The sequence below is a fragment of the Cucumis melo genome, chromosome 1 (assembly GCF_025177605.1).
Source record: "Cucumis melo cultivar AY chromosome 1, USDA_Cmelo_AY_1.0, whole genome shotgun sequence".
NCBI lineage: Eukaryota > Viridiplantae > Streptophyta > Magnoliopsida > Cucurbitales > Cucurbitaceae > Cucumis > Cucumis melo.
Genome location: NC_066857.1, coordinates 29,687,926 through 29,705,615, shown reverse-complemented (window position 1 = coordinate 29,705,615; position 17,690 = coordinate 29,687,926). Strand labels below are relative to the sequence as shown.

Here is a 17,690-nt window from a genome sequence, read left to right as displayed (position 1 = left end):
TTTATCTTGTGGTATACATTCTAATTTTGAATGGAAACATCATTTAGAAACCTATATTAGTAAATTCGTAGCTTTCTTTTCTTTTTCAGCTACCATGCATCCACACACAAAATTTTAAATTCCTTTCAAATCTTTTTCATTTTAAATAAAGTAGTTAATTTGAAATCATTTATCGTATTTCAAATAACAATATCTACAATAATTTCTTTTTAACTTTCAAATAGCAAGATTTAGAAGTTTAAATAAATAAATAAAGAAGTAAAAATTAAAAGGAAAACGAACCGTTTTGTTTCAAGTTTTTGCCATGTGAATTTAGAAAAATATTGAATATCTAATTTTTAATATAACTTCATTTTTTAAAAAAATTTATGTCATTATTACATAGAGAACTTAAATGTAAAATTTTTCTAATGCTCCATAAATGTAAAATTCTATACCTAGGAGAAGAGCTTTTAATGACTTAATAAAAATTAATAATTTTTATTAATTATTAATATAAATATTATTCGAAAGTTTAATAGATTTTTTCAACTAATACATTTAAAATTAACACTTTTCTTGTTATCTTAAGTATTTAATATAAAATTGTATTATCAATTAGTAAGATTATAATTACTTTGTATTATTTTAACTTTTTAGTAATTATATTATTGTTTAGTACAAAAAATTTCATTTATTTTTATTTTAAGGGGATTAAATAATTAATTAATATAATGATATACTAAATAATGCTAAATTTAAATGACTACATTATTTCCTTACATTTAATTAGGTATTTTCAATTGAAAATTTGTCAAAACTAAAACATATGGAATCAAAGCTCGAAAGATATGGAGTCTCTCCAACTTGGTGTCTTTGAAATTAGAAGATTTCCATTACCAATAAAACTTAACCTTTTGCGAGGGATACCTTGAGTACCATTTCATCTTTTCTCTTCTTTTGGTTGCTCATGGAATTCTACGACGGCTTCCAACACCTTCTCCATCACCCCATTTGGAATCCATATGAAATATCACCCATCTGATCTCACATGCCTCCCCAATCTCCCTCACCACCTCCTCCGGCCTTTTCCTATCCCCCCTTAGGTCTATCACCGGAACCTCTCCCACCCACCCCGTCCTCCCCCGTCTACCCTCTCCGGATGGATGAAGAACTTTGGGATCCTTATCGCTCCTCCATCCTGTATTTGACTCTTTGAAACCCTAAATCCGAGCCGCGAGCCGGAAGCCGCTCCCCCTGGTCCAAGCCGTGAGCCGTGCTCTTATTCCGAGCCGTGAGCCGCGCCCCTTCCGTCCGAGCCGCGAGCCGCCCCTTCGGCCGCGCCGTGAGCCGCGACCCTTTTCCGAGCCGTGAGCCGAGCCCCTTCGGCCGAACCGTGAGCCGCGCATGCCTTCCGCCCGAGCCGTGTTCCCTTCCCAGCCCAGCCGCGTCTTGTTCCTTTTAAGCCTAGCCGTGTTCCCAGGCCAGCCAGACCGATTTGGTCTGTTTGGAAAATTAGTTCGGTTCTCTCTCTCTTTGTTGGGTTAAAATACTATGTTAGCTTTTAGACTAACCTTACTTTATTTAGCTAATTAAAGGTATATAAAAAAAAAATATATATATAGTTTTTAGAAATTGATGTTCATCCTCGTATTTCTTTCTCTCTTCAAAACATTGTATTCGTTTCACACTCTCTCTCTTGATATTGTCTCTCTCCCTTCAAAACATTGTATTCCTTTCCCTCACTTTCTCCATCTAAGCTTCGAGCCTTTGCGACTCATACGCACAATAAATAGTAATATTAATTCTCAGGCATTCATCATCTTATTTCACTGCTCATTCTTTTCTATTGTACTTCTCCTCCCACTGGTAAGCTTAAAGTTTTCAGCTTTTTTATTTCATTCATTTCATCTTCATTGATTCTCCCAATTTCTAGTTTATATATATATTCATTGTCTTCATCTATTCTTTTTTTTTTTTTTTTTTATGCATTCAATCCATTGTACACCACTTAGTAGAATATATAATTAACCACAATGGCCAAAATCCATAATAATTTTTTCAGTTTAAGAAAAAAGTCCACGACTCCACAAGATCCTCAACTCCACAAGATCCTCAACTCATCATCAAAGACAATGACCCATCCCATCAATCAAGAGACGTATTATTATTTTCTTTTCTAAAGAAAACTTGGAGTAAAATGACTTGAAGTATACATATTGTTACAAAATTTAGAATTTAACCAAGAGAGAAAAAAAAAATAATAATAAAGAGGACAAAGGAAAAGAAAAGAAAACTGAGAGTTACTTAATTGAAAGAGGTTTATTAGTATAAGAAAATTTAGATTTCAAATTGTATATAAACACAAAACACAACGTATACAACGATTGGAAATTGTCTATTTATTTACTATAGACCTTTTATATAGAATTTTAGGAGATTAGATTTAGAAAATAAATCATTATTTTTGTTTTATATATTTTTATTTTTAAGTGATCTAAAGTTTTATTATAGTTTCTTAACATGATTTTTTTATTTTTATTTATTTATTTTAACCTAATTAAACTTTTTCAAAAAATTTTATTATATTCCTTTTAAAGTGTAATAGCACCACCTAAGATAAAATTGATTTCTTTAAAAACTTTATTTTACACCCAAAAATATGAATTCTTTTTATTAAGGCAAGGTAAATATATTTCAAATTAATCATGCATGTGTAAAAATAGAAAATTAGAGAAAACAAAACAATGTAGGGATATTTACAACAAAACTAAAAGAGGGCAAACAATCTCATAACCACAATTAGATAGTATAAAAGTATAGCGATAGATAAATAAATCATGAACCTAAATTTGAAATACAAATATTGACAGATAACTTTTATATCTAAAAATATATTTTTTTATTGAATATCTCATTCTTATCTACTATAACTACAAGATCAAAATTAGGCCGACGTTGTTTACATCACCATATGTATAAATCTTGTGTCGGCATAAATACGTATGAAAAATATATGAATTTCTAAAATTTTACCAACGAATTAAAATGATACAATATTTATGATACAAACGATCCCTAAAAATCAAAGACTAAATTAATTTACATGAATTTAAACTTTTATGAACGTGTGTCTCACATTACATAAGAGAAAAATAGTGTTATTTTGGGGACAACACACAAGCACCTAGAAAAGGGTATTGGTATTTGCAAAAACACAAATACTTTCTAACTATATCAAACGATACGTGTCATGAGGGGATAAAAGCCCTTAGCAACTCAAACTCATTTTTTAATTGGAAAATTAAAAATATCATTACATTGGAAAAAGAATTATAGAAATTAAGGCTAAACATGCTTTCTAAAAATATATAGAAAATTACAAAAAAAAAAGTAAAAAAGTAAAGGTACACTTATGTCGTTGACGACTCTGTATCTACCAAATGCTGATTTTGGGACACTACCACTTGAAAACCTTTCTATTCTCTGAACGAGATTTTGGTTTGTGGGAACCAAAATTGGAGTGAAATTTTTGTTTAGAGAGAAAAACTTTCTCACGCAGAGTTACAAAAGCATCCCTCCTGTCGTACACTTATCTCTCATTTCATTCAGACCGAAGAAAAGGGAAGTGCATGGGAAAGTTAGAGAGAATATGGGCACCCAACCACGTTTCCTATTAATTTAATAAATTAAATTAATTAACTAATTATGGGTCTTTTAAAAAATATAAAAAAGCGGCAAAGTATTTACTTGTATAAAACAGTTTTGAAAATGGAAAAAGCCTAGAAGCCCACCGTGTAAAATACCAAAAATGCCCCGTCAACAATGCGCGTAATATATTTGGTAATGCGATTTGTTACACCATCGTTTAATTAATTGGGTACACGATCGTTTAGATTTGTCTACACAACGTTTACACTTGGCTACCCCAAATCTAAACGATTTTTTTTTCAAAATTTGGTATAAACGAATTTTTTCAATATTCTTTATACACGATATTTTAATTTTGGTTACTCTAATTTAAATGTCTAACCAATTTTTTCAATATTCTTTATACACCATCTGCATAAAAAGTAAAAGAAGAAAATCGAATTTTTTCAATATTCTTTATACACAATCTTTTAGTTTTGGTTACTCTAATTTAAATGCGTAACCAATATTTTCAAGATTTTGTATACACCATCTGTTTGAAAAAGAAAAGAAGAAATACGATACAATGCATATAGTGAATGAAAAAAAAAAAAAAAAAGAAACAGGAATAAAAAGAAATAGATTTGGTTACCCAAATCTAAAAAAAAAAGAAGTACATAGGAAGAAGACATAAAAAATCAGAGAAAATGATGGAATGGCAAATCTGGAATATTTAAAAAATGGTTAAATTTATGGACTTTTTATACTACCCGTAAATTTTTGAGTAGCTTGTTATATTTAGGAAAGTTTCCCAACTAATTACTTAATTAATTAAATTAATAATTAATTAAGTAAATTAATAATTAATTAAGTTATATTTAATTAATATTTCATTTAAATCAATGAATATATCTCATGTCAATTTAATTAAATAAAATTAAACTAAACTATTAATTAATTCTCAATTAATTAATTGTTAAATTATATATCTTATATTTAATTTAATTCAAATTTGAATCATATTCAAATATAAATTTCTTGATGGAAAGCATATAAACGCAGCGAAACAAGATTGAAAAAAATTACTCTATATGCAACTAAACACTTTAGTAATTAACATGCTTAAGACTACCTTAATTACACTAATTAAGGTTAAAAGAAATTCTTTACCTTTGAAGCTCCCTGATGCTCCAAATCTTCCACGACCACAAAACCGGAACCACCACTAGAGATCACTCGCTATACTCCAAACTAAGAACTGGATTGTGATATACCCGTCGAATGAAGGAATTAGAGAGAGATATGGAATGAAGTTTTTATAAAGATTAGCCAAAACCAAAACTTTTTTTTTTCAGCTTGAAAAAGAGAACTATTTATAATCTAATTACATGCAAAATTGCATGTAATTAGTTGGATAATTTCTCAACACTTTGTATTCCACTAACATTTAGTGGAATTACTCACAATTCCATTTAGTGGGAATTTTGGATATTCCCATTAATTTTGGTCAAGGACAAAATTGTCATTTGACTATTTTAGTCATAGTCAAACTTTGACTTTTCAAGTAAAAAAAATAACATTTTGACTTTTTACCATTTTGTCCATCTTGATTAATTTCAACCTCCCGAGCATGAATCCACATTCATTTTCTTGAAATTCAAATCACATTTGAATATAAAGCCGGTCAAAGTTTGACTTTTCAAAGTTAAAAATCAACATTTTGACTTTTCACAACTTTGAACATTTCCATCAATTTTGAGCTTCCGAATATGAATCCATATTCATATTTTTTAACGTTTAAATGTGATTTAAATGTAAAGCCCTATAGCCGATGACTATATCACATATATTTGTTGGTTTCTCTCTTTTTATCGAATTCGAACATTTCGAATTATTCCAACATATTGTTCTGAGTTAATTCCGTATGAGCTAGCAGGGGAACCTAATGGACCTATAGATCATGAGCTCCAACGATCCGAGATTAACTGGCTAAACCCTTTTAGATCAAACTAATCAACATTCGTGAACTAACGAGTCATTCTACTAAAGTCTCGTAGCTGCACTCTCCTCACTATAGATATATTTCTGTCCATCTGATATAACCATGATTAGTAAGTTAATCCTTCACAGGTTGTTTGTAACCTCGACTGGGTCAAAATACCGTTTTTACCCTTAAGACTATATCTTGTTCCTTAAGTCTTATTGATCCGCTATTAAACATTTGGTTTAAGATCCAACTTATAAACCGAATCTCTCTCAGACCAATAAAAGGTTGGGGCCCCTATGTTCAAGACTTGGATTAAGTTCTTAAGGGAACAACCTATCTACTAACCCTAAAGCAGGTAGGAGTGAATTCCGTCTTGCATCCTATGTTCCCAACTATTCACCTGATCTTATCCCCGAAATGGAAGGCTTATTGGGCCAACGCAAATGAGTTGTCTTCACCTATGCAAATATAAGGATAATCTTGTGTGAACAAAGTTCACAGTCAGCTTAGGATTAAGGTTAAGTTACCTAGGTCATCAATAAACGAGATAGTCAGTTTTAAACGGTAAACAACGTTATTACGTAAAAGTGACTATTTCATGGTTCTGTCTTATGTAAACCTTTTACATAGGATGCCCCCTCTTTCATGTCTCTACATGAACGATTTAGGATTACATCGTTTGTATTTATTTACAAAGTGGGCCGCATCCATAGTATCTCTGAATAAAAGCACCTAACCTTTAATCATATACTATATACTATTTAGACTATTTACTCGAACATAATTCATGTTTATGTCTTTACGTAAAGTTCAAGTTTACTCAAAAATAGCCTTGGGATCTATGTTTATTAGTTTTAAGAATATAGTATTCAATTTCTCAATAATGACTTTATTGAAAATTAATATGATTACAAACTACGAGTTTTAGGACAAAAGTTCCAACATTTCTTTTGTAACTTATAGTTTTTTTAATGTGTACCATATGCACATTAGATTTTAACTTATAGTTTTAATATGAATCTAATTCACATTAAATTAATATTTGAACTCACATCCAAATATTTTATTCTCTCATAAATTAATTTTGAATCATATCTAAAATTAAATTTAAACAATAAAGTTTAATTAAAATATAAACTTTATATTATAGTGTAGAACCATACAATATATTGATTTTCAAAATAAATTTGAACATTTCAAATTACAATCAATATATAGAAACCTCATTACTCTTTGCAAGCTAGCTAGAAAAAAGACTTAATGGACCTACCGACCAAAAGCTACAACGATATGAGATTAATTGGCTAAACTCATTAACCACATTAATCAATATTCGTTAATTGTGTGTACACCCCACTAAAGACTACAGTTGAACTCTTCTCACTATAGATTTATTTCTATGTCCACAGATATAGATCAATAACAGTAAGTTAGTTATTCACAAGTGTCTGTAACATTAGCTAGGTCAAATTACCGTTTTACCCCAGGTTACTTCTAATCCTTAAATATTAGTGCTCCTCTAATGAACAACCTTTTTATGGTCCAACCAAATCCCTCTCCTGTCATAGAAAGAATAAGATCCTTTATTCAAGTCCTAGAGATACCATTTAAGGGAACATTCATCTACTTACCCTAAAGTTGGGAAGGAGTGAATTTCATCTTGTATGATTATATTCCCAGCTCTCACACTCGATCTTGTCTCCAAAATGATAAGCATATTGAGTCGACAATCTAGTAGTCACTCTTTTCCGTACAAATCAAAGGATAATCCCTCTCGAATAGGAGTTTATAGTACACTCAGGATTTAGACTAAGTTACCTTGGTCATCCTAATGAAATAGAAACCTAACTAGTCAACAGAGTTACATCTAGTGGTTATTATTTCGTGGTCCGATCTTATGTAAACTCATTGCATATGATACCTTCACTCGCGTGTCACTATATAAACGCGTTGAATCATTGTATTTGTCTCAAATACAAAGTGAGTCATATCCATATATAGTACTCATTACTACAAAAACAACATTACTTAGATGCTTGCAGTTTAGAAATACTTGATGCTTCTAATAAAGACTGTCAAATAAAATGAAAAAAACGTCAAGAATAATGAAAAATCTAAAAAATGCATAATTTTTATCAATACTTGACTGGTTAGGAGCGTGAGTATAGTTTTATGTACTTAAATGTCAAGTATTATCTATTTTTAAATAAAATTTCCCATTTTCTCTGAAAATACAAATTATCCTCCAAACTTTCCTTTCCTTTCTCCCTTTCTTCACGCAATTTTCCTCCATAACCCTAGGGACGAACAACTTCTTTGTTCTCTGCCCAAGGGATGAATAGCTTCGACGAAATCGTCCAAGGAAGAACACCTCTGACGAACAACTCCGTTTTTCTCTGCCCAAGAGGTACATTTCCTCTTCTTCTCTGTTTTCCTCCGTTTTTCTCTACCCAAGGTACATTTCTTCTTCTTCTCTATTTGTCTTCGTTGTTCTCTTTTTCGGTCCTTCCACACGGTTCTCCATGACTTGAGAACAGATCGCGATGTGGCAGCGTGTATCTCACTTGGCGTCGCAAGGCGGTTCTCAAGAATGCAACAGATCATCAACAAGTATGACTCGAGAGTAAAGGTGTAAAACTGAGCAAATATGTAAGGCTCCGGCGAGATATAGAGATGAGGTTCATAAAGATTTTGCAAAGTTGATGTAGGGTTCTGAACGAGTCTACTCAACCAAGTGGAGTGAGTCGGTAAATCGTCAGAAGACGAGTGACTTGGTGACGACGGAGACGGCGACAGGAAGAGCATGATTTCTGGCAAAGAGAACGGTGGTTCGGCATGGTGTGAATTGGGAATGGATGGCTGAAATTCAATGATATCGAGAATCACCATAATATCAATTTGGCTTCAAAGAAGTCTGAAGAAGACTGTATGTTCTTTGTTTTCTTGTTTTATGAGGGTTTTCCTTGTCTTTACATAATGTCTATTGAATGATGCGATTACCATTTCTGTTGTTGCAATGTATTTTGTGAATTCTTGAATCGTTTTGTAATGTTTGTCGTTTTTGTTGTTGGATTTTAACAAACATATTTTAGCTACCTTGAATTCAATCCCACGTTCGGTTAGAGACTCAGATTGAGAGAATTGATATACTCTTCTATTTTTCCCTTTCAATTGTATTGACACAATTTAATTGAAGAAAGAGGCACAATATTTACCTTTGAGGGAACGGATAAAAAATGTACTGATGAAGTTTGGCAAACAGATGATTAATTGGAGCTTATACTTGTTATATTCCAAATTCTTATGAATTTATTTTGGCAGATTCTAACACGAGCTGACTTAGGCCTTCCAGATGCATATATCAATGGAGACTTTTCTTTTGTTGATAAAGATGAAGATCTTCTAATTTTTTTCTTGGTAAGCTTTTTCTTTCAACTCAAAATATTTAATCCTTATTTGGCAAGACTCTATCATTCTAATTTCTTTTGCAGATTATTATTGCTAGAAAAGATATAAATTCTTCCATTGCAAAACAAAGGAAGAAACGATATAATCAAAAGAAGAAGAAACTTTGTTGATAACTTGTAATTTACTTCATTCTTTGGATCATATTCTTTCTGTAGTTAGAGATGTGTATTGATGTGGTTGTGTACTTTCTCTGTAGGGTTTAATTTACAAAAGATATAGGAATGTACTCTTAGTTTGTTTCTAATTAGACAGGTTTTTCCAAGTATATGAGAGCTTAGCACTGTATAGCAATAAAGTTTGATTAAGGTAATTTGGAGATTTAGATTTTTGTTATCTATTGTTTTGCTCTTTTATCAATTTTCTTGGAGATTTGGTGTATTTTCTGAAGAGTAAGAGGTCAGTTACTTTTCGTTTTTTAGTATAATAGGTAGCGAGATTTGAAATGTCTTGTTTGATCTGTGTATTTTTTGAAGGATAAGAGATTTGCTTAGACATGATTTTGGCTGTGGTAGATAGCTTTAGACAAAATGTCTTGTTTGATCTGTGTAATTTGTGTATGTGTTTACTCTTCTTTAATCTAGAACATTAGAAAACATTAGGGGCTCATTTTTCATGATCTGTTTCTCACATTTAGGTGTAAAATAATACTTGTTTTGCTTAATTTTCTCTTCTATTTCAAGTTGTTTGTTGGAACCTGTCAGGGTTTAGTTTGGTGAACTTTTGTAATGGGTTGGCTTTGCAGAACAGTTTGGAGTGAGAGTTTTCTCTTTTAGTTTACTGTCTGGAATATTGAATTTGGTTTTGTGATGTTTCTACATTTTACAAAATATTTGTTGAATTCAATTGTGTACGAAATGAGTTGGAACAACACACCGCATACAGAAGTTCATCATGTGAATAACAATTATCCTTATAACACTGTTGGAAGTTTTCTGGAATACTTTGAAGGACTTTCCTACGACCATGTAAATTTCATTTTTTTCAGGTGCTTCACAATCTCAGATAATTTAAATCTGCTTGCTTCTGTGTTCCAAACTCTTGAGCTTTAATTTTTTCCTTGCTATTGAACTATTCAATTGATTATTTGTTTATTTTTATCTTTTTAATCTTCTCCGATGTTCTAATTTCATCAATGAAAAATGCAAGATCTCCAGAAAGTGGATTTGAAGAGAATGTATGATTGAGATAAAGTTTTAACACATTTCTTTGTTATCAAGTTATGAATTTCTTAAGCGTTTGATACTAACACATTTTTGTCGCCCCTAATAATTGATGTTATTAGGTTTGATTTTCTGAATTTTGAATTAGTTTCAATTTCAAGTTTGTGTTCTCTTTTACAGTTGAGTTCATCTTACAAATGGCTAAATGTTAAATAAAAGTAGAATCTAACTTATGGTTTGTTTATGTTTAGTTTATTAGTTGTTTGGGTTTAGTTTGAGAGATTAAGACTAGCACAGGTTTGCAGAAAAGAAATTGGGTCTTTTTTACTTACTACTTTTAACCATTTCACATGAAAGGAGGACCTATATTGCCTTTTAGCTCTCAATGTCGTAGCTTGAATCGTTTTCAGCTCTCATTTCTAATTTGAACTATTGTGTACTGATGTTTCTTGTTTAACACTACTGTTTTCATTCAAGTATCGTTTTAAGTTATTAGTTAAGTTGTGCATTGAATTTCATTAAAGAGACCTCCCATTCAGGTACACTCTTTTATCTTTTGGCTTCAAATTTCCTACATCTAGGTTTCTAATTTTTCATTTAGGCTGTAACTGCTATGGTTCAACAAGCGATGCAATACATTGATGAAACACCGGACATTGAGACCAAAATAGGCTATAACTACTCAAGGTTTTGCTCTTTTAGCTTGAGTATTTTTTCTGGAGGAAAATATTTTTTTTTTCGGTTATCCCTAGTTTAGAATTTTATACTTCAGTCTATTGATTTGTAGAATCAAGAGAGCCCAATTAATCAAGAAATTGAGATGGCTCAAGGAAACGACTGGAGTGAAGATATTGAGAAGTTTAGTCAAGAGAAGGTAAACTTGAATTGTTTAGCAAACCTTGAGTAAAAAACTATTGTGTTTCATCATTGCTAAGTGTTTCATATTTTTTCTCCAGTTGTGCCTATTGAAAATAGTGAAGGTAAGTGTAAAGTTTAGCGATGTATTGTGCAAAACTTAAGTGGAAAACTTGAGTCAAGAGGAGGCTGTAACTACTCATTGTGCAAAACTTAAGTGGAAAACTTGAGTCAAGAGGAGGCTATAACTACTCATTGTGCAAAACTTAAGTCGAAAACATTGCACAATAGTTCTTTCTAGTTTAGCAATGTTGTGTTTAAATGATTGTTTGAATTATTTTATACAATTCAAGTGATCAAAGTATTAACTTCAATATTTTGGGTTTCATATCAGATTAATACAAGGAGCTCATATAGCCAATTCGAGTTGAATGAAGTGTGAATGGAGCTTGTTGATTTTTTAGGTGGCCACGTGTGATTATGGTGATAGTTAAGTTCTTTTGGATTAGATAGATGAGTTTTGTCGATACTGAATATAGGTGAGAAAGACAAGTTTTGATATGGTACACTTTTAGGCTATACATATTTTGTTTATATCGACATAGATGAAAAGTTTAGGCTATTGTTAGAAGTTTGGGCTACACATATATATGTTGTAATTAAGTATGTAATGACCAACTTATATATGTATGGTTCATTGTGTATATATATATACAATTTCTTCGATGGAAAGTTTGAGTTCGATTTCAATTGTTCAATTAATGTGTATTTTAATGTTGCTGGACTTCAAAACAGGTGCAGGATAAATTATATGGATATTTTAAAATATATAATTTTTCATTTGAAAAAAAATTTGACATGTAAAGTGTGTAAAGAGTACACAAATACTTGACATGTAAAAACTGTCAAAAAACAAAACTCTCCTTATTCTTGATACTGGATTACTCAACGTAAATCTTATATACTTGACGTTTTTTACCTGTCAAATATAATTATACTTGACGCTTAAAAACTGTCAAGTAAACCTGTTTTATTCTTGACACTGGATTACTTACACATTGAAAAGCGTTAAGTAAACCCAGTTTTGTAGTAATAATTGCTACCAAGATAAGGTACCCAACATCCTTATCCCTATATTATAAACTCTTTAAGTTGTATCTTGAATAATGATCCCTGTATGTCTCTACTGTTCAAGATTAGATCATCGAATAACTTGTGATGTTAGTTTATTGAACTTAGGTTATTAAGACAAAACTAATAATATGATCAATGATGTTTTATTGAAATTATAATAATAACAATTTATTAATTATAATGGTCAACGGATTACACTTACTATCTACGAGTTTTAGGACATAAAACCCAACATATATCAGATACCAATACTTTTAGATACATATCTAACAAGCGATTTGACGTATATGTTTTTATGATGATGGATCTGACACGTAATTTGACATATATATTTTAATGATGACGTTTTTCTAAAGAAACAAATAAGCAACTTATATAGTATTTTCTAACTCACAAAACTAAATAGCCCATTTAAAATGCTCATCGTCGTCCAAAATTAAAAGAAAAAATTAATTAATAGAAACCCAAATCCTAGAATCATCTAATCTTCATCATCATATTTGAGTCCCTACAAAGTCTTGTAAAATATAGCTTCTCTTGAATATCTTCAACAATTTAAGGATGAAGTTTTCGCTTATCCTCGTATTTTTCCTTTAATCTTCTTCTTCTTCTTCGTGTATCTATTTTTCTACTCCATTCTATTGATTATTGTACTTCAATATCTCTCATGTTTTTTTCCTTCTATTTTTCATTTTTTGTATTGTACTTCAGTGATTGTATTGCATTATGTACTATTGTTCATTTATGACTGTAATTTTATGATTTTTAATTTGACTTGACAGTTTATGATTTTTAATTTGTTGGATTAGCGAATTACATTTAGTATCCATATGTTAAATTTATCTATTTTCTAGACTTTTTTAAGAAAAAAAATGTATCTTCAACGTATCAGGATCTTTGTTTTTTTAGAAATTAACGTATCAATGTATCTTATGATATACATACCTCATATATGTATTTGAATCTGTGCTTCATATCTTGCAAGTAACTAAAAAATAGCAAAGAGAGAGTCGTTTTTCATTGAGTTTCAACATGAGAAGTGGCTTTGTTGTTGGTGTAACTGGTTCTCATTGCGTTTCAACGAGAGAAGTTGCTTTGTTGTTGGTGTAACAACTAACTTGTTTTCAGTCTATATATGCATGTTGAGTTATATTAAAAATATTTTGTATTAAAAAAACTTCACTAGAAGAAATATAGGCTTTAATGTCGATTGATAAAAATGAAAAATGAACATTAATGTCGGTTTTTCACCAACATTAAAGAGTAAGCTTTGATGTCAGTTTTATACCGACATTAAACGTCCTCCCTTTTGAAAATTGACATTAACGCTCCATTTTAATTTTAATTTTGTAAAAAAATAACACACTCTCTCATACTTTACTCTTTCGCGAATAGTTCTTCTCCTCCTCTTAATCACTTCGCTCAAGCCCTTTCTTCTCCGAATGGGGATCGCCCCTTTCTTCTCCGAATAACCATAGCTGCCACCATTGTGCTTGCCGCCACCATTGTGCTTGTTGTCACCATTTTTCTTGCTACCACCATTGTCGTTGTGCTCGCCCACACCTTCTAAACAAATTCACCCGCATTTCCCTCCTTCTAAACAAATTAAACTCGTCCGCGTCTCCCTCTCACATTCTCACCCCAGGCTATAAGTGTCGCTCCTACCTTTAACACTCATAACTTTGGCACCCACCTTCTAAACAAAATCGCTCGCATCTCCCTCCCTCTCACATTCTCACCTCTTCATGAAATCACAGTTGCTGGGGCCTTCGCCGTGCTATTCAAGCTATAAGAGCATTCGCTGACGGCGTCCCTACTCGACACTAACATCTAACTCCGGCGGTGGCGGTGGAAGCTTCACAACAAAGGTAATTTCCATCTTCTTTCAAGTGGTCAGAATTTTTTTGATTTGGGGTTTAACCTGCAATATTTTTTACTTCAATTTAGACTGCAAACCACCAATCAATCTCTAAATTCAACCCTCGTTGTTTTAGTATTTGAGTCCTATATCGGATGTGTGTTTATGAGTTGTAAGCTTTGGGTTTTATACTTTGTTGGATCTTCCCTTCAGTTCGACTTTGACAAATCTGAACCTTTGATGTTGTCATTCTAATCTGCTTACTCAGGTTATGGAATGCTGGTGATTTTAAGATCGTGTAGTTTAGTATCGTATAGGAGTGGTAGCATTTTTGGAAAAGATCAAGTGGTTAGCTAGACTTTTAGATGTGTTTGATTTTTAAACTAGTTGAGCTGATTGAGCTTTCTTCTTCTGTGTTGAGCTCTTGGTTAATATGAAATGGTAGACGTTGTGGGAACTGGGAAACATTCATTTTCAAGAAGGTATTGTTCTTTGCTTGCTCCGTCTCTTGTGGTGGGATTTATACCAACAGTGTTATCTAATAAGCAGCCCCCATTGCTAAGAACAGAGGTAGGCTTTAGCATCTCATGTTTGCTTCCCCCTTTTAAAAGAAATAGTTGACTCTTTAAGGATATGGAACCTGAGTACCGTTCTAATTTTAAAGAATCCTACAAAAGAGGCTCCTAAACTAGGTAAAAATGAGAAGTATGTGTATAATATAGAACTTTTAGGTTTGGGTTATATAGAACTAGTTAGTTTTTAGAATGTGGGTAAGAGTTTAAGTTTACTTAATTTTGTTGTTTTCTCGACTTTAATTTGTAGAGTAAATTGTATCTTATTTCTTTTTTAGATTAAAATTTATATTTTTGTTTAAATCATTATATAATGTTAGATATTCTCTGGCTTTTTCTATTTTATATTCGTTCATAGTAATAATTTGTAGATTTCAATTTTGTATCTTGATTACAAATATATGTTACAACTCATCAACAGTTTATGCAATTTTCCAGAGTTCTTGCTCTAATGCTTAAAAAGGTAGAATTGTTTTTTTTCATTAATACTTAAAAGAGATGTGTAAATCATAATGTTCTTAAATTTTGGGTTTAAAGGAAAACTCAAAGGGAACTATGGCATTTTGATATAAACTTTTTTGAATATTTAGGTTGTGAGTTTTTGTGACATATGTTTGTTTATCATCCTTTATTGTTTTTGATATATTATTAAAGAGATTTAGAGATTGTTCAAAACGTTGAGTTGAGATAGGATGTCAGAAGTTCATATGTATGTGGAGTTCGTCATATGTTTGGGGAAGTCATATGTCTGTGTTTGGGATGCAAAGTTATTTTGTTTCATCAAATTGTTTATTGGTTTGATAAGTTTTAGAAGAAGAAGTTTTTTTTTTCCTTTCTATTTTTATTCCTTCAGATTTTTTTTGTTATGTTTATTTTGTTCTAATTTCTTCTTCACATTATTGAATTGTTTGTTGGTCTAATTCTTTCAGATTTTTTCTCTATTAGAGCGAGAAGTATTTTTTGGGCAAGTTTCTGTTTGGCTATCAAGGAAGAACAATCATAAGATTTTTCTTTGTGTTTTTCGTTTTTGGAGACAAAAGAAGTTAAATGTAAGTTTTTCTTTTGGTTTTATGTAATGTTCATGTTTGTTATAAAGTTTTTATTTTTTATTTTTAGGCTATGTTTCCTAATTCATTGGATAGAATTCATTGGTTTTGTGTAGTGTTTTTTAGTATTTTTAGGTTCATGTTTTTAGGGATTTATTATCATGTGTGCATGGCAAGTGGTGGGGTGGTTCCATGAAGTTCTTATATATATTGTTTCGAACTCTATGCATTATATTATATCGATCCCATAGTTTAGTTTTCGTTCATATACTCTTTTTCTTCCTTTACTATTCCATATAAATGCATGACTTATTGCACTTTAAATAAAGTTCAATCAAAAGCTAAGCATATAAAAGAAGCAAATTTATCCTTCTTCTCCCATGCAGGCTTTAATTAATAGAAGTTAAGTAAAATTTTTTTAGTTAGAAATAGAATCAAGAAACAGAATAAATAGAACAAAATATTCAATTTAAGCCTAAATCAAGAACCAAGATCCATCAAATTATGTAACAAAAGTAATAGTAAATTTAACATTAATTACAATCTAAGCCTAAATCAACAGAAACAAGGGTCTCAAGAATTATATATTTAACAAATACAAAATAATTAATAAAAAGAAATAGAATTTTAAAAAAGAAGAAGATGAAGAAGAAGAAGGGTAAAAGCTACCTTATGGTTATGGTGTGATGTTCATAGCGAGACCCCAATCAAAACTTTACCACAATTTCAGTGAGCAAGTTCATGATTTCGACTCACGAACTCTTCTTCTTGACTTGGCTGAGCTTGTGTTTGGTCTTTGTGTATGGTTTTAATTTGAGATTTGCTCGTTAGTTGATTGAGTGATATAATTGCAAGTTTTGTAGTTGTTTGAGTGTATAATATAGAACTTTTTGGTTTGGGTTATATAGAACTTGTTAGTTTTTGGAATGTGGGTAAGAGTTTAAGTTTACTTAATTTCGTTGTTTTCTCGACTTTTTTTTGTAGGTTAAATTGCATCTTATATAATATGGATAAATCATGGATGAAAAAGAATAGAATGTCAACTGAGTATGCTTTTGGGGTTGAGATGTTTATTAAAAATGGGTTGGAACATTCAAATACGTCAAACGTCATGGCCTGTCCTTGTTTAAAGTGCATGAATGCAAAAACTTTAGATATGAATACATTTAGAGATCACTTGTTTTTTAACGACATCAATCAGAGTTATCAAGAATAGATTTTTCATGGTGAATCATTACCAATGAAGAGAAACAATGAAAGTGTCTTTAGTAGTGTAAGAGAAGAAATTGACGAGGATGATGTTGATGACACAATTAGAATATTTGAGGCTACGCATAATTATTTTAAGGACTAGTCAGAAAATTTTGAGGAACTAGTAGATAATGCCAAGAAACCATTATATCCTAATTGTACGAATTTTACCAAAATATCTACGTTGTTAAAGTTATATAATTTGAAAGCTAAGTTTGGATGGAGTGATAAGAGTTTCACAAAGTTATTACAATTAATTTGTGACATCTTAACCACTCCCAATGAATGCCCTACTTCTACTTATGAAGCAAAAAAGATTTTGTGTACTCTTGAAATGAAGTATTAGAAGATTCATACCTGTAGGAATGATTGTTGCTTGTTTAGGAAAGAACTGTCTGATGCAAATGTATGCCCCTCTTGTGGTATGTCAAGATGGGAAGATTCCTAAAAATTCAAAAAAGGAGGTCAAGAATATTCCAGTGAAAGTCATGTGGGTATTTCTCGCCAATCCCAAAATTTGAAAGAATGTTTCGAAGCAAAGAAACATCAAGATTATTGGCGTGGCATGCTAGAAAAAGAAAAATGAATAATCTATTACAACATCCAAAAGATGCATTATCGTGGAAAAAAATAGACAATTTGTGGCCAAAGTTTGAGTCGGAACCTAGAAATCTACGTCTTGCTTTTTCCACAGATGGGGTAAATCCACATAGAGATCTTAGCAGTAGATATAGTTGTTGGCCATTGATG

The 17,690-nt window shown here is 31.2% G+C and overlaps 1 protein-coding gene across 2 annotated transcripts; it reads left to right on the top strand.

The window, feature by feature from the left end:
• Positions 1-7,828: 7,828 nt before the first annotated feature.
• LOC107991152 (uncharacterized) lies at positions 7,829-11,837 on the top strand. Of its 2 annotated transcripts, XM_051091652.1 has the most exons (6): positions 7,829-8,003; positions 8,134-8,522; positions 8,918-9,013; positions 10,826-10,911; positions 11,012-11,098; positions 11,474-11,837. In XM_051091652.1, the coding sequence occupies exons 2-6, from the start codon at positions 8,466-8,468 to the stop codon at positions 11,508-11,510; spliced, it is 363 nt and encodes a 120-aa protein (XP_050947609.1). In that variant the 5' UTR covers positions 7,829-8,003; positions 8,134-8,465; the 3' UTR covers positions 11,511-11,837. The 2 variants fall into 2 exon arrangements, with proteins under 2 accessions (XP_050947609.1, XP_050947586.1); XM_051091629.1 differs by having other exon boundaries at positions 7,829-8,522.
• The last annotated feature ends 5,853 nt before the right edge of the window (positions 11,838-17,690 follow it).

Excerpts from the sequence above, each read along its gene's own strand:
- LOC107991152 (XM_051091652.1), top strand. The coding sequence starts at position 8,466 with ATGATATCGAGAATCACCATAATATCAATTTGGCTTCAAAGAAGTCTG. Across the intron at positions 9,014-10,825 it reads ATCTTCTAATTTTTTTCTTG|GCTGTAACTGCTATGGTTCA; the intron begins GTAAGCTTTTTC and ends TTTTTCATTTAG. Across the intron at positions 10,912-11,011 it reads ATAGGCTATAACTACTCAAG|AATCAAGAGAGCCCAATTAA; the intron begins GTTTTGCTCTTT and ends ATTGATTTGTAG.